Source organism: Fistularia commersonii, chromosome 7 (genome assembly GCF_037954325.1).
Source record: "Fistularia commersonii isolate RoL2024-O1a breed Wild chromosome 7, RoL_Fcom_v1.0, whole genome shotgun sequence".
NCBI classification, from domain to species: domain Eukaryota; kingdom Metazoa; phylum Chordata; class Actinopteri; order Syngnathiformes; family Fistulariidae; genus Fistularia; species Fistularia commersonii.
The window spans coordinates 18075608-18095810 of record NC_141290.1 but is presented as its reverse complement, the minus strand read 5'-3'; the positions used below and the strand labels follow the sequence as shown (position 1 = coordinate 18095810).

The 20203-nt window shown below is 39.3% G+C and overlaps 1 protein-coding gene across 1 annotated transcript in view; it reads right to left on the bottom strand.

Moving 5' to 3' along the window:
* LOC147232973 (sodium- and chloride-dependent taurine transporter-like) overlaps nt 1-20203 on the bottom strand; it is a 29371-nt gene that overhangs the window by 7013 nt on the left and 2155 nt on the right. The window contains exons 2-9 of the mRNA XM_086150156.1: nt 11457-11686; nt 11246-11380; nt 7381-7469; nt 5725-5870; nt 4861-4993; nt 3399-3533; nt 2728-2831; nt 2467-2591 (exon numbers count right to left, since the gene is read on the bottom strand). Of these exons, the coding sequence (XP_086006282.1) occupies nt 2467-2591; nt 2728-2831; nt 3399-3533; nt 4861-4993; nt 5725-5870; nt 7381-7469; nt 11246-11380; nt 11457-11685 (1096 nt within the window). The 5' untranslated portion in view covers nt 11686. The remainder of the gene's footprint in view (nt 1-2466; nt 2592-2727; nt 2832-3398; nt 3534-4860; nt 4994-5724; nt 5871-7380; nt 7470-11245; nt 11381-11456; nt 11687-20203) is intronic.

Here is a 20203-nt window from a genome sequence, read left to right as displayed (position 1 = left end):
ATCAAATTCACTCAAATGGTTTTGCATCGCTGACAGAACGAGTCAATCAGAGATGCAAACATCGGTCACCAATGTTGTAAAAAAACAGCAGCAGATGCCAAGTGAAGTGTATAAAAACGCATATGGAACAGCCTTTTTTTCCTCTCTGGAAGGGTTAAAAATTGCAGAGGTAAAGAAACAAGGAAGCAGCTTTAAACAGCAAACCAGCATTGCGGTTGATGGTGAGGTACGAAAATACGCTCAGTTGTTGCAAATTATGACGAGGCATCCAACCAAACACAGCGTTGACTCAATGAAACAGCACATAGGTCCATTTCTTCAAGGGGCATTGGAGAAAAAACGGTTATCTAACTCTAATCCACAGTGCCGTGTTTTATTTTTTTTCTTTCTTCTGTACAAACCTTTCAAATAGTTGAATTCAGCACATTATCAGCACTGACAGAAACCAGATGCACAGGATGTCTGCTAAAACTCTATGGTTAATTTCTTCATTAAGCAGGGTGCAATGACAAGTTGTATCTGGAAGAGGTTCTAAACACTCAATTTGTCGTGCACGGACCTCTCCACGTGTGCCAAAACGCTTTTACAGGCACAAAAAAAAAAAAAGGAAGCGGGCGGGGGACGCACTGTCCAACAAACATGCCAGGTCAGAGTTAGCTTTTGCTAACAATCCGTGGGCTGTGGCATGGTTGACTTGTGGCCTGGGACACCGAGTTCTTGAAATACATTTTGAGTGATATTAGCATGGTTTGAATATTTTCAGCTAGCAATAAATTACCTAGCATTGAAAATGCACAGCGCAGGTGCCTTTGAAAAACGTGGAAGAAGAATGAGCTGGGCGGCAAGCCAAGGGACGTTAATGCCCTGCCCCAAAGATTCTGTTGTTTCTTGCCAGTGTGTCAAAATACTTCTGACACCTAAAACTCATTTCTTTTCCTGCTTGAGTTCAATGCAGTTTTGTTTTTTTTGTTTTTTTTTTTTCATTTTTTCTAAGCTGTGCTGCATGGCTTCACTTCCATGCGTCTGAATACTATGCTGTCACTGCACGCCTGGCAATTACTTATCACTGACAGCAGCTTCTCCGTTAAAACAGTAAAACCATTTTCACTAAGAAATAAAGGAAAACGAAAAATGACAGAAAGGCTTCAGACATGATGGGTTGTGATTGTTATTTGGATAATAATCAAAGCTATGCCTTCAAGAAGACCTAAAAAAGAAAAAAGAAAAAAAAGCTGGAGGAATCCACTGAAGCCAGTAAAGCCAGTATTTAACACATGAATGTCTTGACTGATTATTTTGTTTATTTTAGCTGCTGTGGGTCCCTGTGTATGTAGGCATGTATTTATGTGCTTGTGTGTGCATGTGTGTCGAATTGCACACCAACTGGTGTCAGTGCAGGATACTCTTTGAATATTGTGCCATTCGAAAGGCATGGTTAAAATTCCCCAAAATCGACACCACTTAAGGAAAGACATTGCATTTGGGAGATTATGCTTAACGTTTCAAACAAAAACGTGAAATATGATAAGTTTCACACTCAGGAAACAGTTACAACACCTGCGCTGTACTTTGTTGCCACGTTGAAGAAAAAATAAATTGGGCTTAGGGATTTCCAGGTATCATCAGCAAAGATGATAACATTCAAGTTGCTGTTCTCATTTTGTATCACATGATTGGTGGCATTTCACAAACACAGGGAAGTTTATTTTCGAATTGGGAAACAAATTTGAAATCCCATTCCAGCAAATATCCCTCAAAGCTCTGTGTAAAGGACTCTTTTTTTTTTCTTTTCTTCATATGGTAAGACATTTTCAAAAAGCCAGATTTTAACTTCTCTGCCAAATGAAACACAACCAGCACTCCGTGCTCAGTTATATGAGAGAAGCACTCAGTGGGATCACATTAAACCAAGCTAACATTGCTTGACAATGAACAAATGGTGAACTTGCAGGTCACAGAGTGGTTACCATGAAAACATCGTTCATGCACTGCGATCAAGGTCAGCTGTGACGATTGAATCACCCCAATGGTCAGGAACCACGACAAAGAGCAACACCAGTCAGTAAAGAACAGCTCAGAGCCAACGCTGTTGGCATGTTGGAGCCAGCACGCTGGCACAAGCAAACTCTGACTCCCAAAATCAGCTTTTCAGCATCCTCAAACCCTGAAGCTTCAAAACCGCCAAAAAAAAACCAAAACGAAAAGTCCCAGAATTCACTTTCTGCTTTCGTCAAGGAGTGTTTGATTGCGGAAACTTCCAAATTCTGATGCCGTCATTTTTAGATTTAAAGAAAAAAGGTGAATCGATTTCAAACATTATAAAAAAAAAAAAAATGGTCTCATTGCTGTTTTTTTTTTTAATTCGTTAAATTTACTGCTGTTTAATTTTTTTATTCTTTTATTGTTATTAACCAGGAAGCAGCGCCCACCATCACTGCCACCTTTGTTTTTTTAGAACCCTCGTACCTGACTCTGCCACATCAGCAATGTCCACCCCTTGCTCTTGTGCCATGAAGCCCAGGACGGAAAATATTGCGAAGCCAGACACAAAACTGGTACCACTGTTGAGGGCTCCCAGCAGCAAACAGTCCCTATATCACACATATGTCATGAGGAGGATTTGTTAATGAACAAACAAGGATCCCCCCTTTCACCCTTTTTTCCCCAAAACCGCCACCCTCCCCGCTCCACCCGTCCAACCCGCTCCCCGCTTAACTGTAAGCTCACCTGTAGCAGTTGTATTTGTACTTGTTGTAGCTTCCCAAGGAAGTCATGGCGCCCAAACAGATGGCGTAGGAAAAGAAGATCTGGGTGCCGGCGTCTATCCAAACCTGGTGAGTCAAGAATGAGGGACAGAAAAGCTGAGGCCTGCCGGTGAGTGCGACATACCGGGATATGTTAAGTGAAGCTCTAAGTGGTGGATGATTGTTTGAGTTTTGGAAACTTAAATTCCACTACTTTTAATTCCTTGAATCGTTATTCTAGTGATTTCAAAACCATCAGGTTTTTTTTTAAATCCCAACAATACATGTAGCATTGCCTGCACCTCCACTTACTTCCGGGGAAGTGTCAAGAAATGATGGCGACTAACTCGCCAAAAGCAAATGAAACCCGGAATCAAATGAAGGAGACACCAATAGAACGATTCACCTCAGTGACTGGCTATGACTTTGCCTGGCCGGTTAAAAGTAATGTCACACTCAATCCATCTGCTCAGTTTTCAGGCATTTCAATAAGATTTGTACAAATTGCTTTTTGCCCAAATTCGTTTACACCATTCCCTGACTATAAACTGCATGAACACATGCAAGAACAGGAAATAGAAGCGGCCCAAACTGATCTCCCAAAACATAGTTTTTGTAATAGATGTTATCTCTGCGGTTTTCCGCAGTACCCACCTCTGGATCCTTCAGGCGAGCCAGGTCAGGGTACAGGTAAAACTTGATGCCCGCGGACGCACCCGGCAGTGTTACGCCGCGAATCAACAGGATGATGAGCATGACAAAGGGGAATGTGGCAGTGATGTAGACAACCTGAGGAAGAGCACGGACAGGAAAAACTGTAAAATGGGTCTAATTAGATCTGTTGGCTGCTTGAGTTCTGGTTGGGAATTAAAATAAATCAATGACTCAAATTAGACTTTGGCTGATAAATATTCCTACAAGATCCCATGTTGCTGTTCAATTGTCTTAAAAGGGGTTAAACAATTACATATAAGTATGTTTTCAGTGTTTTTTTTCTCCTTGTAGCTGCAATTGAATGACATACATGCTGATATCTATAGAAATAAATGCAAGCAGAAATTAAACTCAAGGTACAATGTCAGAAACAAGTGTGTTTTGTGACTTAAAAATTGTTTTTCATTATCTATTACTTACTTACTATTACTATCACTAACACCGAATATATTCAATTGAAAACAAAAATGTCACATATTATGTCCGGAAGCCAAATATTTCGATGGAAAATGTATTTTAAGGAGTATTTAAGTATTAAAAAAGAACACAAAGAATGTGATTTTGATTAAATGTTGAATTTGTCCTCCCCCTTATTTTTTTCTTTTCCCATGTTTCCTAACTGCATTCAAACTATGAAACAAGAATTACTTCAGCCTCACTGCATTATACTCTTTGTTTATTCATGAGATTAACATATTTATACAACAAATTGTTTCTCCAAAGTGCCGGATATTGATTGATATTTTATCTCGACTCCATTTTCATCTTCCTGGGGATGCTTTATGAACTCCATGGCACCGAAACATAAAGCAGCTCTTAAAACGGAACCAGGATGGTTCAGGTGTCATTTGATGTTTGTTCCAGGGCGTTTATCTCGATCAAATAAAAAGTAAAGGTGCTGCTACTTTATTATACTGAAGCCTTTCAGACAAAGAAATTAAAAATATATTCAGAAACATATCATATGAGCCTCTTTCATGGTGCTCCTCCAGTCTACAAGCAGCGTGATCCTGGACAGTTAAAATTTGTTGAGTTAATCCACAGATTGTATCAACAGTCTAAAAAAGCCAGAATCAATATAACTGTCATAAAAAAAAATTAAAAAAAAACGAGGAATTCTGGTTGTTTTAGGCACATCTGGAGAGGACTCATTCCTTGAACACTATCTTTCCAGGAATCTCTTGGCTGGATGTTTGCAACATAACACTGCACTGAAAAGTCAAGACTTTCTCAATTTTTTTTGCACCTTTGTTTTCTATCTCTGTCCTGTAGAAACCATTTTAAAGAATGCACTCTAGCCCTGCTCTATGCGTAAAGGGTCACGAAACCATTGTGTTTATCATGCACTATTTTAATAAAATCTCATTTGACATGTTCTGCATCTGTAAGTGTGTGCGTTTACCTTGCCAGTGGACTTGACTCCCTTCCAGATGCAGAAGAAGCAGATGACCCAGACCAGCAGCAAACACAGGGCCAGGTCCCATTTGACGGGCCCCATGTCCTCAATGCCGCCGGTTATTCCCAGCACGTTGCGTCTGCGAGGATAAGAAGGGAAGCACTTTTAATTTTTCTCTGGCAAATTTCCAGCAGCGTCAAATTTCAATATTTGAAGGTTCAGGTTATAATAGGTGGAGTGGCTACAGGCATGAGGCAAAATGCAATCTAAACTTTCAAGTTTCATTTTAATTTTGTGGATAAAAGGTCGCCTTCAATAATAATGTATAAAAGTGTTTTTTTTTTATTTAATTAAAAAAAAAATCATCTTATTTCTTAAAATTTGAAAAGTAATTTTGTACTTATTTTCAGGTAGAATATATTTGAAAATGCTATCTTTGAAATTTCTGAACCTTGTTGAATATTGGTGTTTTTAGATACTTTCTAGCTATTATAGTTGTATTTTTTTAATTATGTCTAAAAAGGTCATATTTATATTATTAAAAACATTTCTCCATTTTGGTGATTTTTTTTTTCCTTCTGATCTTCAAGCCTCCTGAACCAAAACAAACTAAATTATCCCTAAAAATGTTGTGGTCTAGAGCATTTACTGGTTTGAAACGCTTCCAAAATACTAAAATACAACAAGATTATCTTTTATATTCAGAATATCCACAGGGCAAAAATACAGACACACCACCCAAAGTGACATTTTCAAAAATCAAACCCTCCTGACACAGCATTGTTTGTGTGTGTGTCAGGATTGTTTGATTTTTGAAAATGTGCGTGTGTGTGCGTGTGTGTGTGTGTGTGTGTGTGTGTGTGAACTCACTCCCAGAACTCAGTGACGGGGGAGGTGAAGTTGGAGGCGTTGGCAGCGAGCCAAAGGGATTTGTTCTTGCGGTAGGTGTCCTCGATGCAACGATTCGTGTTCCAGGGCTGATTGCACTTTGCCCAAGGCAGCTCCGGCTGAAAACACTGCAAGGCAACAAGTCGATTTGATTTCTAATGCACAATTAGAATGCATTTTCTTCCTTGGTCTCTTCCTAAAACCAGGATTAGGATATCATTGAACTCTGGGAGCTTTAAGTGGATTTAATTCCTTCATTTTCTTTGGTGGCTGAAGTTTAAATGTTAATTTCCAACTAGCGAGGCTCCAAAGTCACTTATTCTAGGGGAGCCTGAGAGAAACTGAATGGGTTCCACTTGAACTCTTCTCAAATAGGAGCAACACAGAGCAACCACCTGACAGCACTTAGATATGAAAACATTAATGGTTGATTTTGATCTCAGTTCCGACTGAAATTTTTGAACAATGAAATATAATTATAGTTATATATAATCATAAATATAATTACCTTTAAATATACTGTACAGTTAAAGTCTCCTAACGTGCTTTTTAATGTTTTATTCATACAATATTTTATTTCATTTCTTCATTTATTTTTTGTTTAGCTTTGTTTGCATGAATGACCTTTATTTAAGTTCACAGGGATTTTTGTTAGAACATTCCCTTTTAAATGTTTTGCTTTAGTTTTTTTTATTTTCTATTATTTTTTTGAAAATGTCCAACAAAGCAGACACCAGCCAATAAAAATAACTGTCTGGTATGCATAGTACATGGATTTATACAGCCCAGGAAGCCAAGCCCATAAAACCCACGCAGGGGTGTATTTGCACAGGTTCCCTTACAGAAAACATGATAAACTTGTCTGGAATAAGCAAAGCATTGTGACATGTCTCATGTCTTCACAGCAACAGATGACAAAATTGTTCAAGCGGGATGTGTAAGAGAGAGATGTATAAACTGAATGTGTGTTTGATGCTGCTTGATGCAAAGCAAGTAGAATATTATGCAATCTAATTATATCAATTTAAAATTGTTTTCCTTGGTGCAAGTATTTTCATATGAAACAGCACATATGTAGGAATTGATAGAAATTGATATGATTCTTAAAATCTGACCATTAAAATCGATCAAAAGGGAAAAAAAAATAATGTAAAGGTATGTTGATGCATTTTCATTAAATAGCAAATTGATTTGTACAAAAAAAAGTCCTTCCCAGTAGGTGTTTCATAAAAAAAGAATACATTTTTACAGTACAGAGTATCACAATGCGCAGCTCTATAAATATCTATTTTGTCTGACAATATTCAAACAGCACCCATAATGTAAAAATGAAAAGGTGGAAATAAACTTACTCATCTATTTTTTTTCCTAACATACTGATTCTTTCAGACTCCAAAAAACTAGATACTCTAAATCTATATCTATTTTTTCTTCTATTTGTGGTCATTATGCCTTTCAAGTCGGTGTTTTAACTGCTAAAGCCATCTGTCATAAATGTTTCCACCTCGGATCCTGTGGCCAAGGACCTACGACTTTAAATATTGAATCCGAAATCAATGCAATCCATGATTTAGACCCCCAAAAATGTAGGAAACCTAACAGAAAATTGCATATTTTGTTATTGTTCTCTGAACCCACCTGGAACAGATAGTAGAGACCCCAGGCCAGGATGACAATGTAGTAGATATTCAGCAGGGACACGATCACAATCGAAGCGTAACCAATACCTGGGAAGACAGATGGAAGACTATGCTCAAAAAGAAAATCTTAAGACGCAAATGGAGTTAATTTATGCATGGTCACTGTAGGATACAGTATATAGGAACAGCCGTAGAATTATTTAAAAAGAAATCCCTTGAGAGTAAATATTGAACTTATAATAGTTCATTTTCGTATTCTAATGGCAGTGCACAAGACACAGCGCCATAATACCAGAGGTGGTGGATTGGAAACACTTTTAAATGCTCTGATGCTCTGACTAGAAGGCTTGTTCACTTGAAGGGACTCTTTTTCTTCGTTTAATCTTTATATATTCAGGCAAAGTTTAGTGACAGCAATCTTCTCTTTTAGAGGAAACACCCTATGACTTTTTGGTAACCTGTTCCTGTTTGGTCTGGGATCAAGATGATTACTTTTCTTTACTTTTCTTTTTCTTGGGATGCATGGAATCCAAATATTAAAACCAACCCTTCCCTGTATCAAGACCACTTTAATGTAAATTTATTCAACTTTGATTTATATGGTTTTTTGGTATTTTTACATCATATTGTCATAAATTTCTTGAAGGATGTCATAGCGTTTCATTAAACTTCATAAATAAATATGTTAAATTATAGTTAATATAAGTGAGCTACAAGAGGGAACAGGGTCCATCAAGATTATATTCACTTTTTCAACCTTTGCTTGCACTTCCCTGCTCTTTGATGTGTTTAGGAGAGCAACGGGCTAAATGTGTGTTGGTCTCGTTCCAGAGCTGGAGGTAAACACTAGATTATGGGGGTGTGTGTATGCATTTGTGTCTTTTGTATTTGCCCAAAACGAGACTCAAAAAGAAAATCCGCCAAAATGAGAACAAGTGTAGTCAGTTGGAATTTGGGTAGAGATTAGATTTGAAGGTTAGCGGTTATGTAATCCTTGAGTCCAGTGAAGGTCCTATTAAGTATAGACATTGACTAGAAATGTGTGTTATCAGTGAGCACACACTGAGGCCACTCATCCAAATTAATGCCCTTCAACGTCATTTGCCATCTGTGTGTGTGTGTGTGTGTGTGTGTAGGTGTATGAGGTGTATGTGTGTGCTTGTGTTCTTAAAGCACACTTATGCATTCAAGATTTGTTCACGCCCTTATTTATGTGTGTGTCCATACACCAACGTGTTTTTGTACTTCAACTTCATATCCTTCTATGTTAAGCCACTAATTAGCAACTGCTGATCAGTCTTATTTATTTAAACCTTGGTCATAAACTCTCTCTCTCTCTCTCTCTCTTTCTCTCTTTTTCTCTCTCACTCTCTCTCTCTGATCAGATGGGGACAGTACTGGTCAAACAAACAGCCACGTCGTCCTCCATGATGTCACCGCTAGTGCTGAACTTGGATGACCTTGCCCTGTTTACATTTTCTGTATGTTTACCATTGATCCCATCAAATGGCTTGAAAGTAAAAGAGAAAATTAAAAATATGTTTTTTTTTCTAAATAACTTCACATGGGACAATCTTAGTCAGAGGTGGATGTCAAAGGAAATAAATTCCTTATGAAATGCAAAGAGGGCCGGAAGTGTTGACAACCTCTGAAATTTAAAAAAAATAACGTTGTTATATAATCAATTGAATGACCTGTCACATGACCGCTGAGAAGCCTCGTTATACTTAACGCAAAGTTATCTAAGGTGAGTTTTCAACTCTTGGCAGATGTTTGGGTCAAACTGTCCTGTTATAGTATCTTTTCAGGGAAGAACATAAAAAATCATAATAAAAATTTCACACACTATCTGTGTAAAGTAAGTAATCTATATGCAGAGCGGAACCACTAGTTAAGCATTCTACTAAAACCATGGAAGTCACATTAATATTTAACATAAATGAGGCATTATGTGTCATACTTTGTATGAATCAACATAAAAAAGGGGCCATGCGTTAATCATCAAGTTATAAGGATGTGGATTTGTTTTTAATGACAAGAGTTGTTTTTAAAGAACTTGGATGGCTTGAAGCCAGACATCAGATCTCATTTCTGTCTTGTTTTCCCTTCTCGGTACATCATGCTCATGTTGTTTTAGTTTTCTTGTGCTTGAGGCAGGGGATGTTTGGAGATACGGAAGAAATAAGAACTTCAATCCAGCCACTATTTCCTAGACAAAACATAGGATGTAGATCGTTTTCTCCCGGTTGTCAAAGTAGGTGGTTAAGAATTTCCCTTCCTCTGGCCACGGCCAGAAAATCTTATACATTAAATCATAATTTCAATTACAATTGTGATATCGATGTAATATGAAGTCACATTAAATAATTGACCCTTAAATTTCATTAAACATACAAACAACACACTTCATTTTTATGTAGCAGCCTCTGAAATCCAGATTCTTCCCTTTCTTTCATTAAAACTTCAATGCCCTGCCCTTTTTAAGATTCTCAGTCCTTTTCCTTCTCACTCTCCTTCCCTTCCTCGTCACTTCCCCTCCCTTCGCTCTCCTATAACACCCCCGACGCCACAACACCTTCTCCTCCGTCTCAATTCCCCCCCCCACCCCCCGTCATCACATCTTTATCAGCCCATCTCTTCATTTATCAGATCCCTGCTCCTTTTCTTCCTCTTTCTGACTTCCTCCCCCCCCTCCCTCTTTCTCTCTGTGCTGTGTTGCCGCCTTGTTGCCATGACAACGTGTGATTCGGGGCACTCTGTGCATCGTCTCGTTCGAGTGTGTGTGTGTAAAAAAAAAAAAAAAAAAAAGGGAGCTAAGGTAAATAATTAAATCGTGCTGACGAAAACAACAGTTGCCATCATTAGAAACGACGTCAGGGTGAACAATGTTTTCTAAAGGGTTTAACTGCGAGTGAAATATATAACAGGGAGGGAGGGAAAAAAAAAAAGAGATGGAAAAATACCAAGTCAGGGGAGACGTAGACTATGAATACATTAACCTTATTCAGCTAGTGGCGAGGGAGTGGAGAAGGGGGAGGTGAGATGAGGAGGAGGGGTTAAGAGAAGTGAGGAAAAATAAGTGAGTCTGGAATAAAAATGGGTGTGAGGATGTAACTATGAAATCGGGAGTATTTTTCCAAAATGCGCTCCTCTTAAGGGAAGGCCGTCTCATCTGTGAGGAGATTTGAAGGCGAATAGAGGCCTCAGTGTGTTCGTGTAGCAGAGCATGCTGGGTTGCCTGGTAACAGTTGCAGGGTGAAGTCTCGGGCGGTGCAATTGGAGGAGAGTCGAATCTGCTGTGACTCAGCCTGCGTGTTGCACAGCCGTTCCTCTGTGAAGAAACAGCAGAGGCTTTTTTTTTGGGGGGGGGGGCAGGAAGGAGCGTTGAGGACTGAGCTTGTCGCTTTGAGGGGGCAAAGGGAGAGCCTGTACAAAGTTAACCCTTGAATTATGGTCTGGTTTTGAGTTCCCGGTTAAAAATACGAATGAAATTGAAATGACCAACAACAAAACTCACAAGGAAGGAAGGAACCACCAGAAGCACACGATGTACCTGCTCACGGAGAGAAGTTTTTATTGAATGTATATACGTATGTTTTTTTGGGGCTTTAAAGGGAAACCTTTGGAACTGAATGTACGATTTTTTTTATTTGTTATTATAATGTGTCTCTACCTGGCTTAAAAGGACTAGAATAAGTCAAGCTTAATACTTGTAAGAGGATCTTCTCTGCCTGAGACATGCTGACTGTAGCGGTTTCCATGTCCTATTTTGTAAAACCTTGTCTACTTTATCATTTTTCTACTTTATTGTTATCAAATTCTATTAAGTGTATGTACTCCCGTTGCTGCAAGTGGATTCGTACCAGTAAATATGGGGCACAATTTCCCCCAGCAGGTGATGCCACCCTCAGAGGTGAACTGGCCAAGGGCGACCTCCAGGAAGAAGACCGGCAGACCCCCGCCAAACAGGAAAATGAAGTAGGGGATGAGAAATGCACCTAAGAAAGAGGGGTGACGTTTTAAGAACGGTTGGTAAGTGGATGAAAAAAAAAAATCGTTAAATATTTGCCTTACCTCCACCGTTCTTGTAGCAGAGGTACGGGAAACGCCAGACGTTCCCTAAACCAACAAAACCGCCGGCCACGGACAGAACAAAGTCCAGCTTGCTGGCCCACTTCTCCCGCTGGGGGTGTTTGCCCTCCGCCTCGTCTTCAGGCCGGGTGCCGGGACTCTTACCAGGAGACGGCTTCAGCGTGTCCTTGTGGAAGTCCTTCAGGCACTGAAGTTTCTCTTTTTGAGCCATTCTGAAACAAAAAAAAAAACAAAGACATTTAGTTTGTACAGCGGCACACAAACCCCTTGATATAATTAATTGCCGTTTTCAGATGGGAATAGAATCAGGAGATGAGGACTGGCCAGCCGCCAGAGGAGCTAGTGGACCGACCGAGAGGACACGGAAAACTGAGATTTACGAGCGTTCGGCAACCGACGAGCGGAATCCCTTTGGATATTATTCAATGTGTTTATTCAACACATAAACACAAAGGGGATGCCAAACTATTAAATTGTTCTTTCAAAGAAAAAACAAAACCTAACAACTACTTTGATACAAAAACTTGAAAGGCTTCCAGTTCACGCAGCCGTAAGCCTGAATTTGGACGAGAATATAAAGGCTGTAGACTCAGAGTGGACGCTTCCTTAGATTTGGGATACTACTAGATGAAGAAGCTGGAAGCAGAAAAAGAAAAAATCTCCCTTATTTGTTCTGCTGGCAGCAGTTGACTGTGGAGAGTTGATGCTGCTCTCGTTTCTGTGAGGCGAGGGGGATGCGAACCTACTTTGAACGATGGCTTGGAACAGGTATGCAAAGCCAGCCTGGAGCTCTGCTAAGCTAATAAAACCCACCAGCCAAATCACAGATTGAAGATTCAGAATTTCAGCACTGGGATGGTGAATCCCACCACCACGTCTGCTGATAAGAACTACAAGGTGAGACCATTTGTAAAAATCAAATAATGTCAAATTTTACCCCATCTCCTACATCTGACAAAATAGACAATGTAAGCTTGAACTGTAGCAATAGTATTTAAGTAACAGAACTGATGTCAACTTTGCAATTATAGTGGCTTGCTATTTAACATCCAACTAAGTGAAAATAAATAGTTGATTTGTCTTATGCAACAATGACTTAAAATAAACAAAGTACTGCCGAAATACCGTAAAGACAAGCATTTTCAGATAAAATGTTAAAACTCGGACACATGGGACTAACTTACAAAAAACTCCAAAGTATCCCTTAAGCTGAGCATTACGTCATTACATGAACTACTTCCAAGATTGAATCTGGCATCTTCATCAGTCTGAGCATCAAAGTTGGACAGTATTGGGACAGGAACGAGCCTCCTGTTAATCACATGTAGAGTTTGGGTTCATCGCCTCCAGAGTATCACGTCAGAGCCTCGCCACAAATCAAACGGGCATGTTCGCAAGTGACACCCAATCTGGTCTTCGATTACATGGAAAGTACCCAGTCACTGCCTAAGGTGATATCAGAGGATCAGGATGCTAAACTTGACCCAGGGATATAATCAAGCTATTCAAACATTTTGTTTTTGTTCAAGGTCCTGAACGAAATACCTCCTAGTGGTTTGAACCTGGCCTGTAACCATCTGGTGCAAGTGATGCAGCAAGTGTAACCAAGTAATGCCAAATGATGATTCTGAGGAGGTAACAGGTTCTTCCTCTTGAACACAGAATTAAAATTACATGAAAATCCTTTTATGAGAATATTTAATACAGCCCCTTCTTTATACCCTCATTAAAAATTGGTTAATTGCAGGAATATGTACTTTTTTTACAGACTGAAAACCTTAATGACGGAGGCCTGACCAGATAAATGAATGAAATAGCTGCAAACATTAGTAGAATAAAGATGATCAGCGGCAAAAAGTGTCAGTTAAGTGCGGAAAATTTTGGAAATAAACAAAACAAAAAAATCCAATCTGACAGAAAACCCAGAAAGTAAATGCTTCATTTAGCACATGACACATTGATTAAAAATGCCCCTTTTTTAAATATAAACAAGGGGGAAAAAGATGTAGGCTGCTTGGCTTTCAAGCCCAGATTAAAATTGAAAAAGAAGATTAAATAAAGAATTCTATCGTCAACCTGTCAACTTTTCCCCCCCTTTTCTTTCTTTCCTGTGACGCTTTGATAGACCTGGCATCTAATGTCATGGACCCAGGCTGTGAATTTCCACCCGCCTGGAATAAAAGCATTCAGAAGGACAGTCATAGTCAGCAGGCAACTGTCACTGTGGAAAACTTTGTTTGGTTTTGTTTTTTCAATCTGTTGGGCTGCTTCATCCTTCACCTCTCTCCCTCTGCCTCTACCATCAATTCACCGAAGCGCCCAACATGCAGCTAAAAATTAGATGAATCTCCGAAAAGCTTTTTTTTCACCAATTCATTGTCGTCCAAATGAGAACTGTGCTGTAAAAAAAACACCACAGAACTAGAATCTATCGTCATAACCAAAGGGAATGTGTGTAATTGGAAGGATGCGACTCTTCCCTTTTTTCTTTAACATATCTACCCAAACCAGGAAACAACATAAGAATCGTGGAACATAAAAAAAGGGGGAAGACATGCAATTATATGCAAAAAATATATTATACTGGCACCTATCTATTCTAAAACACACACTTATCTGCATGCCTCTCCAGGCATATGTGTCAACCATCCACCTCTCAATTTGTCTATAGTTCCCTCAGATGAGTTAATAATCCCACAGACACACACAAACACACACCCTGTTAATTTATAACATTATGAGGAAACTGAAAACTCTCCCCTTTTGTGTTTGCACATGCATACACGGGTTTCCTGCTCCTACAATGGATTTTATTGTTATATATCCAGCTCTTACCTGACTGCAACTGGTGTGGCGCCAAGGTCTTAATTCTTTAAATAAGTGTCTTATTATGATCATGATCATTATCATTACTATAATTGTTATTATGATTGTTGTAATTGTTGTTCACAGATGAAGATGTTGAGGTTCTCTGAGAGTGACCAGGATGGATAGTATCAGGAATGAGTCTATCAGAGGAGCAGCACATGTCAGACGTTTCAGAGAGAAGGTCAGAGGAGCCAGACTGAGATGGTTCGGTCGTGTACAGAGGAGAGATAGAGAATATATGGGTAGACGGATGATGGAAATGGAGCTACCAGGCAAGAGGTCTCGAGGAAGACCAAGGAGAAGATTTATGGCCGTAGTGAGAGAGGATATGAAGGTAGTTGGCGTGAGAGAGGAGGGTACAGAGAATAGGGTTAGATGGAGAAAGTTGATTAGCTGTGGCGACCCCTGAAGGGAAAAGCCGAAAGAAGATAAAAGAAGAAGAGGATTATTGTTGTTGTTGTTTTGTTCATTTGGGCAGTGACACTCAAAAATCTTGGTTTATGTCGTCCCTGCAAGTTGGTGCGCAATTTCTTCATGCATTCTTTGTCTCTATTGCTTATCCTCCATTCAGGGTTGCAGGGGATGACACCAATCCCTGCTGACATTGCTCTAACAGGTGGAGTTTAGCCTGGACCGGTTGCCTGTAAATCACAAGGTCCCATGAAGCGACGTCCAATCATTCAATTTTTCAGTTAACTTTTTCGAGGTCTCATGTGTCCCCAGGAGGAGTCAGGGGCTATAAATCATCAAGACAATAGAAGAGAATGTTGAGTATTGGCAGGAAATGTTGTTACTGCACAGCTGCCGGCCAATCGATCTCTGGAGGGCCAGAACGTTGGTGGGAACTGTAATTAACCACGGGATGATGTAAAGCTCGTTGTAAGACACATGGACTCATTGTCAAGAGATAGGTTTGTATATGTGTGTGTGTGTGTGTGTGTGTGTGGATAGAAGAATAATCTGCAGGCTTAGACTGGACTTTCAGTGACTTCAGAAGAGAGGCAGTGCCGAACAACACATTTACTTCACTCCCTAACCACTTGCATAACTCACTTTACTATTTTAAGAGCATGTACATTTCCACTGGGCTCATTGTCTATTAACTCCCCTCCCCTCCTCTGCCAGCCCCCCTCCTTCTCCCCTGCTCCACTTAACTTTCACTCCTCATCACACTCCCTTTCTACTTCCTGTTATCAAATTTTGAAAGATGTGGGGAGGATGCGAAAGTGAGATATGTAAATATTTTGGCTGCGACAGCACACTCTCCTCCACATCTCCCAAGGCAGCATGAGAACTTTTTTTTTTTACTTCTTGAAATGACAGCGAGATGCATAATCACATGTCCCTGCATTTTAGATTAATCTCTGCAAGCGCAAACAAATTCAAGCTACTAACTAGAGAAAGAAAAAAAAAAACAGGCATACATGCAAATTAGGGTTGATGTGTTCTAAAGAATCCACCTGGCCGAAGGAGGTCATGACCATGACTTTGAGGGGGGGTTTCTTGTGTAATAATCCAGGTGATTTTGAGAATTTTTCTTTCACAAGGAGAGAGTCTTTATGACTGTCATTTTCTGAAGTCCCACCAGGCTTCAAGTCAACCAAGAAATAAATCACAGCAAGACGACATCATATGATACGAATGATAAACCGATAACGCAGCAGCCTCGATTTCATTATTAATCATAATGTAACAACTCCTGCCAAAAAAAATCTACATTTGTGGGGGAAAATATTTTGAAAGTGTTACATAATCTAGAATGTTTCCTATTGTGCAAGATAAGTGAAACGGTTTCTTTTTCTTCTTAGACGGATGTTGAATGGTCCGAGGACAGAAATGATTTTAATCAGCGCAACTATCATTAGATGCCATTTTCTAGAAGCTTGATGATTCCATAAAAATCATTTTCTATCATCTTTCATTTAGTCCCAGTACATGTGCACTATTAGTATCAAGTAAATTCTGTATAATCTGTATAATTGTTCATATAACATCTCTATATTATCCCTTCTGTAGAGTTACTGCATAAGACATCTGTATATTTATAGCTCCATCCGTATACTGCCATCTGTTAATCACACTAATGACTACATATTTGTCCATAATCTCCACATAACAATTATCCATCACAATTGCACCAGCTGTACATATTCTGCTCATATCTTATCCACTTCTACTAGCACTAGCTGTAAAAACAATGTTTTTATACTGTACATTTTGTGCATATGCACTTCAGTTTTTTGCACTTCTGATTAGATGCTAACTGCATTTTGTTACTCTGTATCCTTACATGTGTAATGACAATAAAGTTGAATCTAATCTAACCTTTTCTACTGTCTGTTTTTATATCAGGGTTGAGACAATCTTGAATAATTCAATTAAGTATTACCGTTCGAAGATCCGGTGGGTGCTACATTAGCAGTTACACCCACCGGAAACTAATGTAAGTGAAGCCTGGAGGCAAGGCTGACAAAAAAAAAAAAAAAAAATCAAGGAGCAAACAGAACATATACTGGGACAGAAATGACAATAATTTTCAAATGTATGGGACAAACACAAGCAAAAACTGAGAAAAAAAACTGCACAATCTGTTACTTGTAAAATGAAATTAGCATTTTACAGTAACACATCCTGGATGCTACAATATCTCAACAGGAAGCATCAGCAAACTGCAGAATGCCTTTTTTTTAATCCAAATACTCAGTTAATGTCAATAGCACTTGATAGGTTATTTTAGTAAATAAATTATTCATATGTATGTATGTATGTATATATATATATATATATATATATATATATATATATGTAGATATATTCCTTTTAATTGCCTACCAGCTAATTCGGTGCAGTTTCAGTGAAGCAAAGGGTTTTTTGGTAATTTACTGGCAATTTTGAAAACATAAACGACACTATTGAAGATCCCTTATTAGTTCAACGCTTAATATAATCCTCACCTTGTCCTTAGCTATGCTGCATCACACCGTAATGTTAGCACAGACGGCTAGCACAACAAAATCAGTGTATTTATGAAGCAGTGATTAGTGTTGGTGGAAACGATTATGATGTATATTTTTGTATTTTTTTCACAATAAAATCTATTATGAAATACAAGAAATGATCTTAGTAGATTAGTGTTGTTCATGCACCTAGTTCAGGACTTTCCGGCTCAAGACCACTCAGTATCAGCCGCCGTATTTGCCAACATTTTTTTGCGAGTTAACCTTGGCACAGAGACAAAGAATGTATCAGTGTAGCCAAATGATCTGCAACAATTAATGAACACAGAGGATTTTTATTTTATTTTTTTATTTACTCAACCATTTTGAAACAATGCTGTTACGATAATTTGGGCGTTTTACTCACGACACACCCCCTTTTGGGATGCTCAAGGGTAGAACAGTGTCTCTATCCATCTGGGGGCTTCCCTTCAAAATCTTCTTCATTGTCAAGCATACGGTTCTCTGGCGTCGCTTCTCATTTGTTTTGATTATTCAGTTTGTTTTTAACATTCCATTGACTTATAACACAAGTGGTCAGCTTTTCCTTATCTCTCTGTTCTTGGAGTGGGTTTACAATGTTTGGCATCCAGTGGGGTGTGTTACAACCCTTTTTCTTCAGATCCAGATGTCAATCTTCATATCACAATGTGATCGTGAGGTCACTCAGTCAAAGATGTTTATCATTTTTCCCTCCTCCTCATTCTCCGTTGCCCATTCTATGTCATCCTGAAACCCCATTCGCCATCATCCTCATTCTTTTCAGAGTAATTTCTCGAGTCTTGTTGTCTTTGAAACTAAGAATGCTTTACACTTGTTGACAGGGCTGCAAAGCCATCTTTGGGAACTCTTGACTGGATCTATATCTCAGTAACAAAGTCAAACATCTTCTGTGAAAGTCTGACCGTTATAGTTCACTGCTGAAACCAACTGTAGTGGAGTAACGCCATCATACATGGTGAGGTGATGAAACTATGCGGTTCCTTATATTCAGTAATGCTTAGGGTTCCTTCTTGGTGACTTCTGGCTTTATCGTTCCTCTGCTCCGAAGGTCTTCTTCTCCTTTCCATACTCAAGTTGACATACTTTGGTTTCTCTTGGCTTCAGGAGGAACTTTGACCTCTAAAGCTAGGAAATCCAGAGGTGTTGCGAACCCGAATGGAGCGTCAAGTGTTGGCATTAAACTGCACAAGGACAAAACCGAGCTTCTAATCTGGAACTCTGTCAAATTGGTGACTATTAAGTGACACAATTTTCCGAGGTGGATTTTCCAAGCACGAACTGAGGGTCTCAGGTAGCCATACCTTTATTGCACCATAAGCTTCATGGAGAAAACTGTTTTTTTTTTTTTTGATTTTCAACTTTCTGTATAACTCTGTTTTTACTTCACTGATAATCTATCTGATATTTAAAAACAGAAAAGCAGTAGCTGTCAGTCTATGTAAAGACCAGTGGCTGACCAGGCAAGGATAAATGCATGAACCAAGGCAGATCATCCCAGCTGTAAAAGTTGTACTTCAACACGTTTGTGTGGACTTCAGCTATCAGTCAGCTCCAAAAAAATACACTGGGGAGAATATCAACGCACCTATACCAGCAGGTGGCAGCAGAATGTACTTGTGATATTGCCGCGTCTGCCTAAGAGTATTTCGAACAAACCCTAGTCCAGTACGCTCAGGGACTGACAAGATGAAACAGAACAGATCAAACAAAGACTGATTTTCTCATCGGTGATGTCAGACTCCCAATTCTGCACACACTATTGTCCCAAGAATCTGCCAAGGATTACTGATTAAAACCAAACATTTATGACACACCACCAAAGCTCAACAGACTGTCCAAGGCTACCCGTCGGCCAGGTAAGCTATTAGTCCTCCCATCTGAAAGATTAACCTCCACCAAGTTGACAATGCATGAAGCTGCATACTCCTTTTAATAGGATTAAACCCGCAACTTTCATGAGAACTGGCAACTGATCGTCATCTTTGCTGCTTTCATCCTCAATGAAAGACATTGACCCCTTTTAAAGGAGACCTTCGGAGATAAACGGGTTATAGGACAGTGAAATCTAGTCATTTTTATTTCTATTTTTTCCAGGTCAGTCGTCCAAGCTGGTTAATGTGTAGGTAAGCACCCGAGATCCTATGGGGGACTGAAGTCGACTCCTCTATAAAAGTTTTGGCGGAAGTGCTTGCGCCATAAACGACTGGTGTCATTACATACAGTTTATCACTGTAGGACTTTATATATATATGTATACACATGATATATATAAGTGTGCGAATCCCACTTGTCCTTTTAACAAATGTCGCACCTGGTTTGGTTTGTTTGTCGGAAATATATCTATCTGTGAACACACCTCCAGAGTGGTTTTGATGATATTTGAGGCAGTGTGTGTCATCTCTGGTAAGGATTCTCACAGACTAACTTGACTTGGCACTTGAAGCAGCAGCTGCTCACAAGTTAAATTCCCTACCAAGGCATCAACCGTGAGCTGTAACAGCACACCCAGTGAACCGTGATCAATCCAAACACCTGCTGCCATCTTACAGGTATCAATTTCTAGATTTTGAAGGGCAAAAAGCTGCAAGAGTTTGATTTTTTAATTATAAATTAATGTACAACATCCATGAATTTTGTCTGGCTTGGGTAGAGTTTTGCTGACAATGGATCTGTTAATACCAGAGAGGCTGGATGGCGACAAGTGGTAGCTGAAACTTATTTAGATAAATCTTAAACATAGCAGGCAAAAAAAAAAGGACTAACATCTGAGGGAAAAAACATCATGTGCTGTAGTCATGAGGGCGTGATGAGGGTTGCTGATATTAAAGTGCAGCATGGTGATTTGAGATAATGGACATGTCG